At 39.0% G+C, this 18,371-nt stretch overlaps 1 protein-coding gene across 1 annotated transcript; it reads right to left on the bottom strand.

Moving 5' to 3' along the window:
- Window positions 1–299: 299 nt before the first annotated feature.
- On the bottom strand, window positions 300–8,176 carry LOC132203479 (uncharacterized). The gene is made up of 18 exons (XM_059631287.1): window positions 8,009–8,176; window positions 7,024–7,950; window positions 6,843–6,887; window positions 6,745–6,789; window positions 6,570–6,617; window positions 6,471–6,512; window positions 6,353–6,406; window positions 6,189–6,245; window positions 6,062–6,133; window positions 5,965–6,003; window positions 5,659–5,904; window positions 4,993–5,598; window positions 2,488–4,639; window positions 2,239–2,429; window positions 1,820–2,181; window positions 1,207–1,759; window positions 870–1,146; window positions 300–815 (listed from the first exon to the last, which is right to left on the bottom strand). Exons 1-18 carry the CDS (start codon window positions 8,069–8,071, stop codon window positions 304–306), a joined length of 6,291 nt encoding a protein of 2,096 aa, XP_059487270.1. The 5' UTR covers window positions 8,072–8,176; the 3' UTR covers window positions 300–303.
- Between the last annotated feature and the right edge of the window lie 10,195 nt (window positions 8,177–18,371).

Raw genomic sequence — 18,371 nt, 5'->3', positions numbered from 1 at the left:
AAAAAGTGCCCCTAATTTTGAAACAAGAAGAGAAAAAACGCCTCCAATTTTGAATTCACACTGCCGAAAAGCTGCCTCAGAACGCCCCCGGGACGCCACCGGTCCGGCCCCGACGGCGCGGCTCCCCCGGCGCGGCTCCCGGGCGGCCCCGGCGCGGCTCCCCGGCGGCGGCGGCGCGGCTCCCCGGCGGCGGCGGCGCGGCTCTCCGGCGGCGGCGGCGGCGGCGGCACCCGGCAGCTAAAGGATTAGAGAATTTGGAAATTAAAAGCTCATATAATTTTTTAAAAATGAGAGATTTATTGATTAAACATTCGCCCACTGCCTGAAATCATACTCATTCTTAGGTATGTCTACACGCACTTCCACAGCACTGTCAACAGTTCCAAACGGCAGCGTTTGGTACTTTCCGACGCGGCGCCTCTTGTTGAATACCAGGCCAACCTTCTTCTTCATACCAGTCTTAGTGAACAAGCCAAACAGTTTGGTGCGTATTATTTGACCTGGAAGGGTCACATAGGTGTCTCCAACCTCTCCGTCAATCAACTTCTTCAGGTGATCCATTCCAGTTACTTCTCTGTTGGAGTAGTTGAGCGTCAGACCTTTCAGTTTTCTCACGATGACGATTTCTTCATGAGTTCCGCCGTCAACAACCCTGAATGCATACGATTTTGGGCCACTTGAACCAAATTCAGATATGTACGGCATGTGAGGAGAGCCTCGAGGTCTGTAGCCAGCCAGTTCATCAGTCAACTCGCCGAGCAGCTCGCCACTCTTGAGAGGATCGACGCCGTTGCGAATTCTGTAGATCACCGAGTCTATAAAACGAATAATTAGTCCACAAATGTCAAAAAACTAGTGTTAATCTGTACCTGTGTCACAGTACACGCAGTCCTCTCCCAAAATGTTCAATAGTCTGTAGAGCATGATGCGAGCATTAGCCAGGACAAAGGCAGCAATGACATAGTTGGTGTTTTTGTTGTGCTTCTTGTAGTCAGCGTGGCGCACGAAATTGACAAGCACTGCATGTCCCTTGAGATCTCTGAAGGCCTTGACAGTCACCGAGTCATCAAGCAGAATGTTCATCAAGGAATTGTAGTCCTTGCAGATTATTGTTTCCGGGTGGTTGTCTGCTTGCGCAAATTTCCCCTGAAACAAGAATTAATCGTGAACATTTGGTTAAAGTGTGACTTGATTCAAAATATTTACCCAGAGTGAGTTTGCGCAGAGTTTACTTGTTGTTCTCTTGGTTGCGTTGTACTCTATATTGTCCTTTTCTAGTAGAATGCCTTCCTTCTCGAAATAGTCCTTGATGTACTGGTCCTTCTGCTCTTCAGTCTCACATTCGTCAGGAAAACCAGAGGCTTCTTGTTTCAACTTGACAAAATGATTCATGTAGTCGGTCCAAATGCCTCCAGTCTTGCTTTCAGGATCGTATACTGCGCTTTCTTTGTAGTGCCAGACCTCATAAATTTTCTCGATTTTGTAACCCAGGACCAAAGCAAGCTGAACTTCTGTTGAGACCCACGTTTGGGTCAGAACTCTCTTTTCCTTCGTGTGTGTACAACTCGATTGGCGCTCCTCTTCAGCACAAGTCCGGCAGAGCACAAACATGTTTTTTCCATTGATGTGAGACGGTAGAACTGGTTGAAATAGTTTGTCTGGAGGCAGTATACTGCATTTGATGAGACCAAAAACGTCCTTGATGTCAGGCAGGTCTGGATCGTCGCCCAGGAAAACCTGCGGATGACCCGCTGGAAACCTTAGACGATGATTTTTTGAGTTAAAAAAACGCAATAATAGTTAGAATGCATCAAATTACCTGCAATATTTCATGTTGGCCGGATAAAGTGATGTAAAGTCCTTGTAAAGCATCATGCCGGCCTCAAAGAGCGTGAAGGTCTCTGTTCTTCCTCCATACAAAGCGTCTCTTGGATGAATAGGCTTTGTGTTGTAGTGTTGCAGTTTCTGCACCTGTTTCAGACAGTCAGGGTGTTGCTTGAAAAACTTCTTAGCCTCGCATTCCCAAATTTCTTCAACGATGTAGCCTTTTCTTCTGAGATGTGCAGTCCTGCTTTCCGTTGATCTGCGGCGATCCTTCATGATTTGCAATTTCCTCTTGGACATTTTTTCTCTACATTCATTCATGCACGTGTCATGGCCATGGTAATAACAGCCGTGGTACTGTAAAAATGGAATTTGATATTATTTGCGACTTCCAATGCAAAACACGAAACTTACCTGAAAGATGTGCTCTCTTCCTTGTGCATCCTTGTAATACCCATCAACTGGAATGCCATCTACCTTGAACTCTCTTCCTCTCGCTGCGTGTTTCATGATAATTCCCATCTGGTTTTCAATGTAAAGAAGATAATCTAGCGCAGCGCCACTTTGGTTGTCGGCAAGTCTGTACCCGTTCTTTGGAATTATTCCTGTAGAACATGAATAAAATTATTTGTTTGTTAAAAAAAGAGGTAATTTAAATTTTACCTATTGTCTTTGCAGCCATAAAGTTAACCTTGTATATCAACATACATAGGGAAGCAATAGTGACAGCCTGGAGGAACGGTACGACCTTCAGTTTTCTCATTTCCTTGCAAAAGGCTGTTGCCGCTTGGTGAAGAATTTTTACGTCATCCCTGCAGTACTGCATAATTTGGTCCTTAAAGTTCCATTTTTTGTTCTCCCTCTTCAACTCTGCGTCACTCTCTGCCCACCATTTTTCGAATTTCTCCTTGTCGCCCACTTTCATAGCTTCAGGATGCCAATTTTCAATTGGTGGCATAGCCACTTCATCATAATTGTAGTTTTCAGGCCGGTTAAAATAATGAGGAAACGACCCCTTACTGAGGTTAGGGTCGAGGTTGAAAGCTTTACACATGTTTCCTAAACTTGAGGGCACAAAATTATAGAAATCTAACAGTTTTACGGTAACATCATCTTTTCGGAGAGTCGCTGACAAGATTTTCTGTCCCCTCATGAGCACGTTCTCAATTTTCCACGTTTGCTCTGCAATGGCGGCGCCGAGAACCAGATGAGAATCATAGCCTTGACCGTAATGAGAAACCATGATGTGAATCCGATTTTTTTCAGCTTTCGTCCCCTCGTAACAACCTCGCGCCTTGTCAAAAGCAAAGTTCAGAAATTCCTTAGCCACATTGATCTCGGGATTTTCCAGATTGGTGATCTCGGTATTTCTGCTACCGCAGTGATCGCAATTATCAAGTTCCGGCACATCTTTACAATGGTAACACACTGTTCTAGCGCAGACAACATTCGGCACATGTCTATAGATGTTTGGAGACACTTCCTCATTTTGCGTGCATTCAAAGTCGTAATATGTAATTATTGTACGCTTTTCCTTGGCTTCTAGAGATTTTGCTTCAATAGGTTTTATAAAACACTCATGGTTCGATTCCACCTTTTCGTTGCACGCGTCACAAAAGAATTCGCCGCAGGTGTGAGGAGGTCTCTTGGGTCGCTTTCCTCCGTGGTTCACAGTCTTTGAGTACGTTTTACCACAGGCCTTACATTGTTCGTAAAGTTTGCAGTGAGAATGATCTCTGTTAGGCGGGACACGATTGTGATCATTGTAGCATTGCACACTTTTGAACCGCACGTTGCATTTGTGGCACCGAATATCAATATCTTGTTCCTCGCCGCAATCGGCAAATCCACACTTTCTACAGACTTTTTCGCATCTGTGCCCATTTTTTGTGGTGTAGCGTTTGCCGCACGCCTCACAGAGGTATTTGTAATTGAAATAGGATGGAGCGCTGCGACAGAAGAAATAGTGACCTTGCTCAAGGATGATCGAGATTGTGCCATTCTTAGGGTTTGGTGGATCCCCTTTGAATATATATTTGTCAAATTTTTTCCCATCGTGTACAACAAAACGGTAATCAGGAAATGCCTGTTGAGTTTTTTTCCAGTCTTCATGAGTCATGCCTTGGTGCACCAGCTTAAGTCCAGATTTGTTGATTACCTGATCTACTTTGTTTAAAAACTTATTTCCCCTCTCTCTTATGAACTCGTTGTAAAGCTTTTGCTTTTGTTTCCTTAAAACTGGGTCAACTTCATTTTGATAATCTCTCATAGCCATACCTTGCACGGCAGAAGCAACACCGCAAGTATTCTCTCTAGTAGGTCTTTGATAAAGTTTACTTCTTTTTTTATGTTTAATTATGGCGCGCTCAAATCCTAAACCCTTTAAATTGAACAAATTTACGTGTCTGGTTGTGCGGCCTTCTTGAAGGATTGTTCTATTGGCAACAATTTTCAACAATCCTGCAGTCTCAAACGTTTTGTTACTCTGTGCGATACGTTCAATTTCATTTAATACATTGTCACCAGTCAGTTCTGAGATTCTCACGACCGGCACAGTTATCGGAGGGATGTCCCCGTCGCTAGTGTGCGTGAACTCGAGACTGATTCGATCATCGGGGTGGGCACCCACCTTACAGTGCTCCACAATTTCTCTTATTGTTTCAGCGACATGCTCAAAAGGGTCCTCACCTTCGCGAGGTTGTACGAGGGTAACTTGCATTTCAATGCTATCGGTGTGTACATTTTCATTGACGGATACATTCCTGTTTATAATTTTAAATGTTTTCGGCTGGCCGCCTCCTTGTTGAACTTGAATCTAAAAATGAAAAGAAAAAACAAATGAATGCTCTGATTGTGTCAAAAGATTTGAAAAAAAAATTCAGAGATTTACTTATATTAATTGAATTTACTTTGTAATTTGCAAGAGAAATATTTTTATATTTATCTAAATTACTAATTATTTTATTTTTTATATTAAATTTATATTTATTTATTTATTTTTATTCAAAACATTTTTATAATTGCATTTTTTATATTTCTTGAAAAAAAAATTTATTTATCAATGTTTTTCAAAATGAATCAAAAGCAAAGATTCAAATTATTGAGTAGAGGGTATTTTATTCAGCATCTGACATAATAAATGCGACCGTCAACACCCAACATACGTACTTGTCTTAAACCACTAGGGCCTGGGACAGCAGGAGGTGGTGCAAGATTAGTTGGTGTCGACGGTTGTGGCGCAGGTGTGTCTGCTGGTGCTGCTGCTGCTGGACGAGCAGGGCGTTTCTTTTTTCTAATACCGAGGATTGTGGTTTTTCTGCGAGGGTAACGTCTGACGACGAGCAAAATCTTGGGAGGTGTCTTCTTCTTCTTTTTACGAGATTCCCTTGGTACATGGTCGCAACATTCACAAGAACAAGGCTGAGATGTTCCTGGTTGTTGGTCTTTCTCCAATGTTGGTGCTTGTTGAGCGACAGATTGTTGAGGACCCAGCTGTTGTTGCTCTGCTGGTTGTTGCTGTAAAGTTGGTTTGGCTGGTCTCTGTTGTTGTTGCTCTGGTGGCGGTCCTTGTTGTAACATTTCTGATGGTGGCAATTGTTGAAGTACAGCTGGTCCTGGTTGTTGCAGTGCAGGCGATCCATTTTGTTGCAGCGCTGGTTGTCTTAGTGGCGCTTGTTGTTGTTGTTGTTGTTCCTGATGAGCAGGTTTAGCTGGATCGTCGACGGGCTCTTGAAGCAGGCTGGACAGGATCGATCCTTCATTTGGTTTTGGGTACTGTAAATTGTTCATTTTATTAATAAATTGGCCATAAAAGCAAAATATTTAAATACATACCCTTCGTAGACTCAGTTTGGATGGTCTTCGTTGTTGTTGTTGTTGCTCTGGTGGTCGCTGTTGTTGCACTGCAAGCGGTCCCTGTTGTTGTAACATTTCTGGTGCTGGCAATTGCTGTTGTTGAAGTACTGGTGGTCCTGGTTGATGCAGTGGCGCTTGTTGTTGTCCCTGATGAACAGTAGGTGCAGATTTTGCTGGATCTTGAAGCAGGCTGGACAGGATCGATCCATCAACTGGTTTTGGGTACTGTAAATTGTATATTTTATTAATAAATGACCACAAATGCAAAAATATTTAAATACATACCGTTCGTAGACTCTGTTGACCTTTTGGCATTTTCGCGACCTGGAACATAAATAATGATAAAATAATTGATTACTTTTAACACAAAATAATTGATTACCTGGTGTAGAGGTTTGTCGTTGAATGACGAGTTCAGTTTTTGACACATTTGAGTCAGGGCGCTGATCCGATTCTAGAAAAATAAGATTTTGTTTTGGTAATAAAATTATTTTTATTCTAAAACCTACCTGTGGTGGCGATGAGCTGTGAAGCGGCGGGAGCGGCTGATCATGTAAAATAATGATCTGAAATTAAAATAATTACATATAAGTTGTCTTTTATTTAATTTAAGAAAAGAATGATTACAATTACAGTCTGTTTGTTAACATCTAATCAAAGAAAAAACATTTACCTCAGGTTCAAGTGGTGTCACTCGCTCGGTCTGGCCACGCAGCTGATCCCCCATCTGAAAATTTATAAAAAATTTACTTTAATATCAATAACAAACTCAATATTTATTCCAATCATACCTGTGATGAACAGCCATGAATCAGCTGGGGTGGCTCGTTAGTCTAAAAACAACAATTTGTAATTAAAATATAATTATTTGGAAAATAATAATCATTTACAGAGAAACCCATGCGTTGAGTTGATTTAGCTGGACGTAAGACGGTATTCTGAAACACAAACAATCACATGGTAAACATTTTCAATATTTTAATTTTCATTTCAGAAAAAACAAGAATTTAATTTACATTACAAAACTTTTATTCATGTGACTTTATTTATAAAAATTAAATTTACCTCTTGTTCAAGGTGGCCAGCTTGACCACGCCCAAGCTCTCTTGCCTGAAAATATGATTTTATTTAGTGCTGTTAAATAAATTTTAGGTTTAAATTACCTGAGGGTTAGTTTTTGGCACCGGTGGTTGTAGAGCGTTGAACATCTAAAACATAATACAAGGAATTTTTAATTTCAATTGAAAAAAATTATTTATTAAAAATGAAAAATTATCTATTAAAATTATTTAATTTTTTTTTTCCTAATTAATTGAAAATATTTATTAATAAACAATTTATCACCTCTATTTGTTCCTGGTCGAGTGGAGGCAGTTGATCGATATCTTTTTTCAGGAATTCGTCCAACACTTGAGAGCAGCTGATTTCTTCGCTGCGGTTCCGAGTCTCTTGCGGGACAGTAATCGGTCGATATTCCCAAATGTCCTCGTCGTCATCCACCCTGACTGGCTTCTTTGCAGGTGTTTTCTTTATAGATGACTCGGATATTTTTCGCGGTTGAACAAAATCGTCGTCCGAGTTGCGTTCCTCGTCCTCGTCCTCGCTGAACGAAAAAACCTGCGCGTCAAATTCTAGAGACCGCTTCCGACGTCGTTCCGCCCGTTCCTCCTTGGTCAATTTAGCAGTTGATTTCGTCTGCAGTCCCTTTCCTTGGTTGCAGCCGCTCGAGGTTACAGCGATGCACGGCCCTCGTGAAGAACCTGGAACGTTCACACGCCCCGCCGAGGTGCCGTCTGGCCTCTGATTTTCGCAGTCTTCCGAGTTGTTCTTTTTCTTCTTTTTCTTTTCAAGCTTTTCTTCAGCGCCGTGATGAGTAGCGAACACTTGGTCTTTCTTTTTCTTCTTTTTCTCCGACTCATCCTGTAATTTGCACCGTGCATCGGGTGCAGCCTCGATGTTTTTCTTCTTCCTTTTCTCTGCATTTTCAGGCGGCCGACTGTTTGGACAGATGTCGACCACTTTCTTCTTCTTCTTTTCAAGCTCCTCATTTTCATCGGAGGACCCGCGGCGACGACGTTTCTTCTCAATTTTCTCCGGCGAATCTCCATCAAAGCCGACACTGTTTGTTTTGATTTTCTTGCTTGCGCGACCACGCCCCTCCGATTGAGGTGACGACAGCGCCACCGCCGATCTCTTCTTGCCTTTTCGCTCGCTGCTGGCGCCAACTTTTCCAGCCGAAGCGAATTGATTGTTTACGCTGGCGTCTTCAAGCTGAATAGTTTGAAAATGATTTTAATGAAATTTAACCAAATAAAAAAAAAATAAATACCGTGCTCTCGTAATATAGTCTGCCGAGATGAAAAAGCAGAGCGTACTTTTCGTACAAGCTCATGGGGGGTGCGTCGCTCTCGTCTAGCAATCTGCGGCCCAGCACGTAAAGCAAAGCTTGAGCCGTGCGGCTGTTGTAATGAGAAATGCGCAGAAATTCAATTAAAAAATTATAATCGAGCGCCTCTAATTTTTTTTTGCGCACGCAATCCCATACACCCTCTCGAATTGCGGGTAGTTCCTATTTGAAAAGAAGAAAATGTAAATAAAAAAATTTTAATTTAATTCAAGAAATTTCGAGAAAAAAAAAAAACGTGGTCATTTTCTTACCCCACGATTTTGGCAGAATTCGCTGAGGAACAAATCGTTCTCTTCAACTTCATCACTCAAAATTTTGGCACATTTGCCAAACATTTTCCGCACACTTTTTGATATCATACTCTGCCTGTAGCACAATTTAACAATATTTTCTTCCAGCTCAGCCATTTTCACTTGTTTCCAATGCACGAAAACACTGCGAACTGACCACACTCTCTCTTTTTTCCCTTTCTCAGGTAGATTTTTTTTTTCATGTATTTAATCCCTAACCGCACGGGGGACGTGCGACGCGCAGCCAGGGCTGACAATCTTCGAATGTTGCCCCAAAAAGTGCGCGCCTTGCTTTATATACCTATTTTGACAGGTTTATATGACACATGTCAAGTTTTATTTAAATTCAAAATTTTTTATTTTCTCAGTCAGTCTCAATCGAGCTCTCGGACGTTGCACACGTACCCCCGTGCTGCACTCGTGATAACTCTTTTGTTCAGTTAGCCCAACACACAGTGTGACCTTCAACCGATGCACCCTCCTTTGACATACTCCTATTTGCTGTGCGCCTGATACAGCGACTCTCTCACAACCGACTTTCTACCCCCTTCAAATTCTGTGCGCCTTACCTGTCAGTTGATTGACCCTGAAAAAATGATTGACAGGTACGACCCTCAAAAATGATTGACAGGTACGACCCTGAAAAAGATGATTGACAGGTGACCTTGATCAAGGTCGAAAATTCCGCTTTGGTATTACCATGTAGTAATGGACACAAGAGTGGATGTTGCGCTGAAAAAAGACCTCTCTCATGTTTGTGAAACAGAATCTCTCGGCTTTAACTGGGTATGCAAAATAAATAACTTTTTCTTGCTCAGAGAAAGCCTCATGCGGATCTCAGATGTCGAGTGCCACAAATAGGACTGGGACTAGATTTCTAGGAAATATGCTCAACTTCCGAACACTACAACTTTTAAATTATTTTGTTTTAATTCTTTTTATGAACACCTAAAAACAAATGTATTATTATTTTGTTTAGAGGTATACATTTCCATTTACATAAATGTTTGACATTACATTAAGTTGACAACCTATCGAAAGTCCTGAAAATTGTTTAAATTAAAGATATTTACATATTTTTGTTAAATGTTACTATGCACACAAATATAACACAATTATAATTATGATCAACTTTACAATACTTAAATGTGTTTTTAAATGGAGGTTAATATTAATAAAAAAAAAAAAATTAAATTAAAAAAAAATTTTCTTCTTAAAATAATTTTTTATTTTTTATTTTTACTTTAAACTACAAAAAAAAATATTTTTCATAAATTTTTTAAATATTCCTTTTACTCTAATTTTTATATAGATTAAACACAAAGTCATGAAAATTGGATTGGCAGTTATGGGAATGTGAAAAAACTGATAAATGCTCACAAAGAGTACTTTTATAAATTCTAATTTACCAAAATGATGAAATTTAAGACCACCCAGAGGCACTGCAGAGTAGGCTAAAATTTATGATTGGGTTTTCGCCTTTCAATTCCATTCGGACAGTTGCATTTAAATGTACGTCCGCATAATTGAAAGGGACGGTTGAGAAACTTGTCTGCGGTTCCGCTCTCCCAGATGGAAAGGCCATTTGCATCGGCTGCCAAATTCGCAGCCGCCACATTTGCATATAGAATTTCTTGCGTCTGACCAAACACTGAGGAGAAAACCGGGATTATTCTTTTATACAAGACACGTTGCGGACTCGTAATTTATTCATGTGCCGAGCGATGGAAGCGAATTTCATAGGCGGCCTTTATTTCAGCCCCCGCGCGCTCGCCTCGCAGCCGATCCGAACCAAAGTTTGCCCGCTCGCAAGTGCACAAAGTTGATTGTTTGCTCAAGAAAACAATGGCAAAAAGTTTTGTCTCGTCTGTTTGTTCAGCCAGCAGTCCATTCATATTCCGATTCATAAATAAAACTCTCGCCAGCTCCCTTTCTTCGGTGCTCTCGCGGGACCTGCGTGAAAAGGGCGTGCGTTTTGTGCTTACACTTCGTCAAATCCTCGGACGCCCAGATTTATGCCCTCAAGAAGTTTTCGCACCACACTTTTGTTGAAATCAAGAACTTTTTTGCCTCCGAAATGCAAACTTTTGCCCTTTTTCTCTCCAAATCTATTTGCGTTCATCAATCATACTTTTTGTGTGCGGTTATTTAACAAAATATTGCGAGGGTGAATGACTGCCAAAACTATGAGTAATCCACTCAGAAACTCATTCGGACGCCTTAGCTTTTTGCAAATTGTACATTTCTAATTTTATGCGTGGTTATTTTTGTATAGTTTTCTTTGATACAGTATATTTCATGCAGAATTTCTCCTCCATTTCAATTAATTGACAATTTCTTGTTAATTACACGCAACTCTTACAATAAGACAATATTTTTTTTAAATGTCTTTTCGTTGTTTCAATAATTGAATGTATACAATGTACAATGTATTTGTAACAATGTGGACAAATAAACCAATAATAATAATATATCAATTCAATATCAGAGAAATTTTTAAAAATTATATAAAACTCGCCAAAGGAATTTATAGTCTCTACAAAACAGACCAAATAACCTGGCGAAGCAAATAAAATCGCCCTCCGTTGGCGAAACCGTTTGTCACCGAAAATTGAGTTGAAGTGGTTGAAACAAGGCAAAATATTGCATTCGCTGCGCCTGCAAAGTTTCCGGGAAGGGCCGAGCGCTTTTCACTAATGCGACGCACGTCCGCCGGTCCTTTGGCCCACGTGTGGCCAGGCGAGCCCCTGGCGTAACTATCGGCCACCCCGGCCAACACCTGTCAACCAAACTGCTCAGCGTCAGAATGCGAGACGCAAAATTCACTCGTCTGTCCGTCGGCTGCGAACGGCACATTATTATAAGGGCGCATCTCTCTTGCATGCCCACAAGTAATAACAAAAGCGGCGCACGACGTGACACGCCTGCTGATTGCATTCTCAGCTGACAGCGTGCAGATTTAATTCATCACCTCGCATGTCAAGTATATCGGCGGCTGCTTTTCATCGCAATGCAGCAAGAAACATGAAAATTCACAAAGGTGTACACAACAAAATTTATGTTGGCAAGCGAGATACTTTTTACTCTTCAATTGTGAAGGATCAAATTTGAAATTAGCATGTTGTTCTAGTAAAATAAATTCATAATAAAATATTATTTAGAATTATTCAAAGTGAAATATCAGTTTTATTTTGTATCTGACAACTTTTTTTATAAATGATATTTTAAACATATTTCAATGTTAAAATGTTATAAATACAAAAGAAAACATAATCTCTGATAAAAAATTTAAGTTAAAAAAACCAGATAAAATAAATATTTACATGGTTAAAAATGTTCCAAAAATAGCCACTTTCATTCATAGTTGATTTGTTTAATTTTAAATGTGCCGAAAAAATTATTCAAAACTATCTTCATGTTTGTTAGTGCAAACGTGCTTGTCTTACAAGTTTTCTGTTTGTTTGCATTTTTAGTAACCAAAAAATTGCTGGAAATAAACCAGACAAGAAGGATGTGTTATTTTTTTCCATGTAATTTTTTTTACCAACGTGGAATTATATAATATCGTTTGTTTTTTAAACGTGGGCAGATTTCCTTTCCTCAGCTAGAATTTAGGCTGTGGTGCGCTTCAGCAGGCGCCGTGTTTCTTGTTTTTGCAGCTGAGGGATGCCTGCCGGAATAATGCACAACAACAATGAAAACAAGCGGAGCACAAAAGCGGAATAGCTTTTCGGGAGTGCTCCAGGGGACGGATAAAACAACCCGCGCGGGAGCACACCTCGAGTTTTCAGAACTCATCCGCCCTTTGTACAAATGCAACCCACCAGCAAGTCGGTGCATTTGGAAAAGTTTTCAGGATACTGAAAAAGTGCAATGTCAATAAAAGAGGGTATGTATGGGGGATGGACGTAGAAAGTTTGTTTTTTTTTGTCGATGGAAAAGAGAAGAACAGAAAAGGTATAATCCTAAAAACAAACGCAAGATTTCCTTACCACGTCAAATTTGAAGATTATACAGTTTGTCAGAGTCTAGGCTTTTATATTAAAATAAAATTCTTTAAAAAATATGCTTTGACTATTTCAATAAAATGAGTGAATTTTTTAAATCAAATACTTCAAGTTTTGAATAATTTAAATACTGACATAATGTTTCAACGATTAGAAAAATTGCTTTGTCAATTCAAGACATGCAAAACGTAAAATTTTTATGATATTTTTAGAGTTTTTAAATCTTTCAGTAACGTTATGTTTAAAAATAATAATGTGTAAATGGCAATCCTTTCAAAGCTCACTCTCTTAGTCGATTCTTGCGAATATAGCTTAATTAATAGTTAATAAGTAGAAAAAATGAGCCTTGTTATCCAGTTGGCAGCACTGTTCTTGCGAGTTTAACGTCTGAGGCCTTTCATTCTCTTCGTCTCTCTTTCCTGCTTCTTTGGCGCTGCAAAAAGCAAAAGAAAATACACATACAAAGCGCTCCTTTTGCATCTTAATTGAAAAGAGAGGAAAATTATCTCGCGGCCTGCATCTGCTCCTCTCTCTCCTCTTTCCCCCGCACGCGTCAAATGACAGCCATAGCCGGTCGTCTGCAGTTGAAAACTACTCAAGGGTTTCTCAGTTGAAAGAAGTTCTGGAGCGCGCGGCACTACTTTTCGCTGATTGCATTTCGCAATTATGGACGAAAAATCTCCGCCGCCGCTTCAGATTTTAATTAAGCACGCGCGTGGCGGAAAAAAGAAAAGTGCACCGGTCGGGGTAGAGTTGATGAAAATTAATTGCGCTCCCCGCTTTTTAATTGGAAAATATCGTCCCACAAACAAACAAACTTTCCGTGGTGCCGCCGTCGCTGACGGTTCATTAGTTTTACTTCACAAGGGCAGAGTTGATTTTCACAAATTAAAAACTTACAGGTGCTAAAAAAACCCATAAAAGTTTAAAACGGTTATCAATTAAGCTTTTAAAGCAGGCACAGATCAAATAAATTTGTTTTCATCAACTTTAAGAAAAAGACAGGCAGTAAAATCTGTTATTATTATTATTATTTATTCTTCTCAGTCTTAGCTGTGTTACACTTATTAATAATAAAAATTTATTATAAAATTTAATGAAAATCTTACATTTTTGTTTTTGCGCAATTCAAGGACATCTAAAAGTGAAATAAGAATAAAAGATGAGATTTTTTTTTAAATTTTCCAAATATTTTTAATCATTAATAATTTTGGATTTGGCTGAATTTGTAATACATATATCTGAAATTAGATTATAATATGACCAAATACCAATTTTAATTTTAGTATTAAATAATGTGCCAAGTCAATATTGCCCAAAGTAATTTAATTTAAGGTTTTCGCTTCCACTCAGGTTTGTAAAATATTGTTGTACAGCAGCTTTCGTTCTCAACAAAGGTTTGTGTTCCGCAGTGCAGCATTGTCAAAAGCGCAAACTAAAAGAACAGATTGAATTTTGTGCGCTTTTCGGGTCGCAGGAAATTGGAAAGGTTGACGGAAAAACGGCAGAGCTTTCGGTCGGATAAATCGAGCGTCCAGGTAGATAAATGCATCGCTCGCAGGCGGAGAATGTCCCGGCTGTGCTGAGCTCTGGCAAGTAATTGCGTTACACTCACTCAGCCCCCGAAAAGTAATCAATTTCCTGCTTGCCAGCGTAATGCGCTCCCGGCTGCCTCCGCTCGAGATAAATAATTATGAAAGTTTGCTTCGCTCGCTCTCTTGCAAACCGTCTGCAAAACTGCGAAAAACCTTGACGAGTGGAAAACTAACGTTTATAAAATTGGGAATACGACCAGTTCTAGTTGAGATTTATTAAGTAGAAAGAACTTCGTTTATTAGAATCTGATTGAATTTGAAGTTAGTTTAAATGAGCCAATCCCGATTGGAAAAAACTTGGAAAAAATAAGAAAGTAAATCTTCTTCACTAGAAAGTTTTTTCCTCATTAGCTATCCAGATGGGGAGTACCAGTACTTTGCCATCAAAAATATTCCATCAGCACTTAAATATATCAATATCAAATTTTCTTGCCAATTCAATTATCGGTTTTTAGCCATCTTTGTCACTGTATTTTAAATCATTCTTATACTTTCAATTTGATTTAATTTATTTTTTACAAAAAAAAAAATATATGTTTTCGTCATAAAAAACGTCATAAAGATAAGGTGTAAACATGTCCTAAAATAGAATAATAAAACTTACGTGTACATTTTATAATTCCTTGAAAAGACATAGTCACATCACCAACATTACGCTTGAGAAAGCGATTACTTAACTTTAAAAGACCTCTAAGTCGCATACAGAATTAATTTTGAAATTGCAGGCAGCGCGTGCCTCCGTTTGGTTTTTGCCAACTCGGTTAGACGAAAAGGGTTAAGTAAGTTGTGGTTACGTGACCACACATGCTGGAGAATTATGACCGGCGTGCGTCCAGACCTAATAAACTATAGTGACTGCAGGGTAAAAAGTGGCAACTGCTCGCACACATTTACGAGTCTGGTCAGATGTGAACTCGACCCTTCCGTAAGTAATTTTTTCCTGTTGTGTGCTCCATGGTTAAAAGCTTGAAGTCACAAAATTGAAAAAAAACGTATCTTTGTTTGTATTGGTAAAAAATACAACAAAAGACGATTCAACATAAAATGGATTGACTTTTGTGAATCATATTCTAAAATTTTAACACAATAATACGTACGTATAAGTTATTATTTAACTTTTCTCAAAACGTTTTCCACGCCAAAAGTTACTTTGTCACAAGTTTCCACCCACATGCGTATACGTGAAGAGAAAAACTTGTTCTGAGGTAAACTCTTCACTTTGTGTGAAAATCGAAAGCAATGATGGATTAGGTGCCAAAACAGGTTCGTTGAAAGCGATCAATCAATATCGACGGCGGCGTTATTTCGCAATTATCTGCATTCTCCGACGGGAAATTGGCCAAAAGCTTATTCACCGCGACCATCAACACGGCCAGACATTAATTTGCTTTGCAATCCGGTGAGAGAGTGAAAAAAACACGCGTGAACAGTCCACGCAAAATTCGTGTTTTGCGGCGAGATGCAAAACGAGAGGAAATAATAGTGGGAGGCGCGCTTAATATTCAGCACGGAATAATGTAAACACATGTTTTTCAATAACACGCAATAATGGGCAGCAATAAATTGCGCCTCCTCCGGCGGCAGTGTCACAGCCACACGCTAGCACCCTTTCCTCATCTGGCGAAAAGGCAATAACGCCCTGTTTATTTGCGCTCGTACCACCAGACAAACATAAAAGTGTTTGTGAATCTAAGTGCATATGCTTCAAAAATGCAGCAATATTAAGTTTTCTAACACATTACAGAGAGACAATAAAAATTTTATTTGTATTTTAGAAAAATATTATGACAGCAGATGTTTGCTTGCTGAATATAATACAAAATATTATAAAAATAAAAAAGTTTACAAATTTGTTTGTAATAAAAACTAGTGTTTTTGCAATTGACAACTATGTTATTATTAAGTAAAGTATTTTTTCTTTTAAAATTTGTGTTTTAAATAAATTGCTATTTAAAATTTTAGTATTTTATGCGATGATTACCCATATATCCTTAAAAAATTAAATATGTTGTAAAATATTTATAATAAAAAATTATTTAATGAATCAATGCATTCACTTGTTAAATATGAATTTAATTATTAGCAAAGTAAATCATCTTGGTCTGTAGCAGTTTTATTATGGCTTAGTAATTTGTTTTATATTCAACATCGATTATTATTATCACCCTCTATATAATATTTCATGTTTTTACCAAGAATTCAAGTTTACTAATTATACTACATAAATACAAAAACTAAGTTTTTTAATGAGAATTTTATTTTAATTTAGGCAGTTTTATGCATTGATAGACTCTGATAGACAAATCTAACGTTCCTTGCAACAAACAAACAAACATATCTGTGTGTTTGTGCAGCAAATGAAATAAATTCCAGCTCCGTGATATTAGAAATCAATGGAGCAATTTGGAGCGGCCGTAAAGCTCTCGTTTCAGGCGCGAGTGCATTTGCGTCCCCCCTTCAGCCCCGATTCCCAGGGTGACCCTACATTAACGCAGGCCCTGATTTATGGCGCACGCACAGATTTGGATCGGAGATATATCAGAATTTGGCATAAAAGCTCTTTTTGTGCGCCGCGTCGACCGCTGCTGGTGAGGCACTTTTACGAGTCGGATCTCTTGTTCCGCAGCTCAAACTACTTTTTGCCTTTGCTTCTTTTTATATGTTTATCCAGCGGCAGCACGACGACTCGCTCTGCATCTCGCGCGCTCTGAGAGGCAATTTCGTTTCTGCGTAGGAAGATCGAGCCACTTTTTTTAAGCACCCCTTCCTTTAACGTCGAAAAAATAACACAGAAAATGATTGATTCCATAATAATGTAATTCATATAATATCGGACTAACTATCGACTTTTTCATAAGTATACAGGCTTCGTCTGCGTCTCTCTTTCTCTTTGTAACAGGGAACTGAAGATTCAATTAATAAGTAGAACGGTGATGAGAGTGCTGTCAGGGGGTTGATTGATTGACCCGCTGATTGAGGGGATGTATCTCGTTTCGCCTATGCGGCAGGTAGCACCCATTAAGCCGGTCCAGGGTCGGACGGATAATGGACGGAACCCACTCTGGGCCTTGTTTATCGCTGTTTGGCTCGAGTGAATAAAGGAGAGATGAGCGCCGAGAGCCCTGCTTTTCTCTCTTTCATTTCCGTCGATTTCTTTGCGGCTTGTTTGGCCTCAAAAAGAGATATCATTCGGTCGCCTTCGCTTCTTTTCTCTCCCTCCGACAACTGTGATGTGGACTGACCACTCGTCGTCAATAGGAGCAGACATTGTAGGGTAAATTGCTAGATTTATAGTAGAATGAATTTGGACAGGAAATGGCCATTATATTAATATCATAATTTGAATTCACTCCTCTATCCAATTACATGAATCTTCTAACGTATTTTGTACTTTAATTTCATATTTTAATTTATTAATTTAATGGAAAATTTTGTATTATTTCATTGCATCTGAATGGAGAGCAAATAAATTATTACTTGCTAATTTTTATTTATTTTTAACAAATATTTGACTCTTTAGGTTTTTGATTAAATTAGTATCATTGTTTATTCTTCTCTTTACTTCTAAAACCAAAGTAAACTGACAAAATTGATTAAAATTAAGACCCAAATAAATTTAGTCAACCATTTTGATTAAAAAACCAGCTTAAATTTGCAATATAAATAAATACTACAACAAATTTGAGTTATGCAACCTGACTGACAGCAGCGTTCACAAGGTTGCCTATTGAAAATAAATTCAGGCGTTTTTCATTTTGAAAATTTTTTAATCTTAAAAACAATCAAGCTAAAGTATTTTTGTAACTCAGGCGTACCAATAGTGGTGGCGACGCCATATGGAACTACTCGTTGAGAGCTTTCTTCTCCAGCTCGTGTTCAGTTGATATGGGAATTGAGAAAAAGGAATTGTGCGACCATACTTTTGATCTGTCTCTGAGCGGCGGAGAACAATATTGAAGTATGATTGTTAAAACTATATTACACGCGCGCCGGAAAAGTAATAACACAACCAGCCAAATAAAAGCTCCTCCCTGGTGGCTCTTTGCCCTGCTGATAAAAATTCCAACTGATTGAAACAAGATAGCAACACATAACTCTGAAAGTGGTTGCTATATTGCATTCTGCCTCAAAGACCGCCATTTCTCTGGAACAAGACGGATTAATTTTCCCTCTGGCCGGTTGAATTAATTTCTGCAGACGCTCGGGGGTGAATTCGATATCGATCTCTTTCTCACCAGATCGGAATTGGCACACCAACTTATTGTTTTATCCTCGGGGCACTGCTATCACTTTCTCACAACTTTCAGCCCCTTTCTCTCTCTGATAGCTTTTGATTTACTCCTTTTAATTCATTCGGAAAGGAAGTGCGATAAAAATCTCTCCTCCGCGCGCT

The sequence above is a fragment of the Neocloeon triangulifer genome, unplaced genomic scaffold (genome assembly GCF_031216515.1).
Source record: "Neocloeon triangulifer isolate White Clay Creek 2 clone unplaced genomic scaffold, ASM3121651v1 ptg000017l, whole genome shotgun sequence".
Taxonomy (NCBI): domain Eukaryota; kingdom Metazoa; phylum Arthropoda; class Insecta; order Ephemeroptera; family Baetidae; genus Neocloeon; species Neocloeon triangulifer.
Note: the sequence above shows the minus strand (reverse complement) of the source record. Positions and strands in the feature narration are given on the sequence as shown.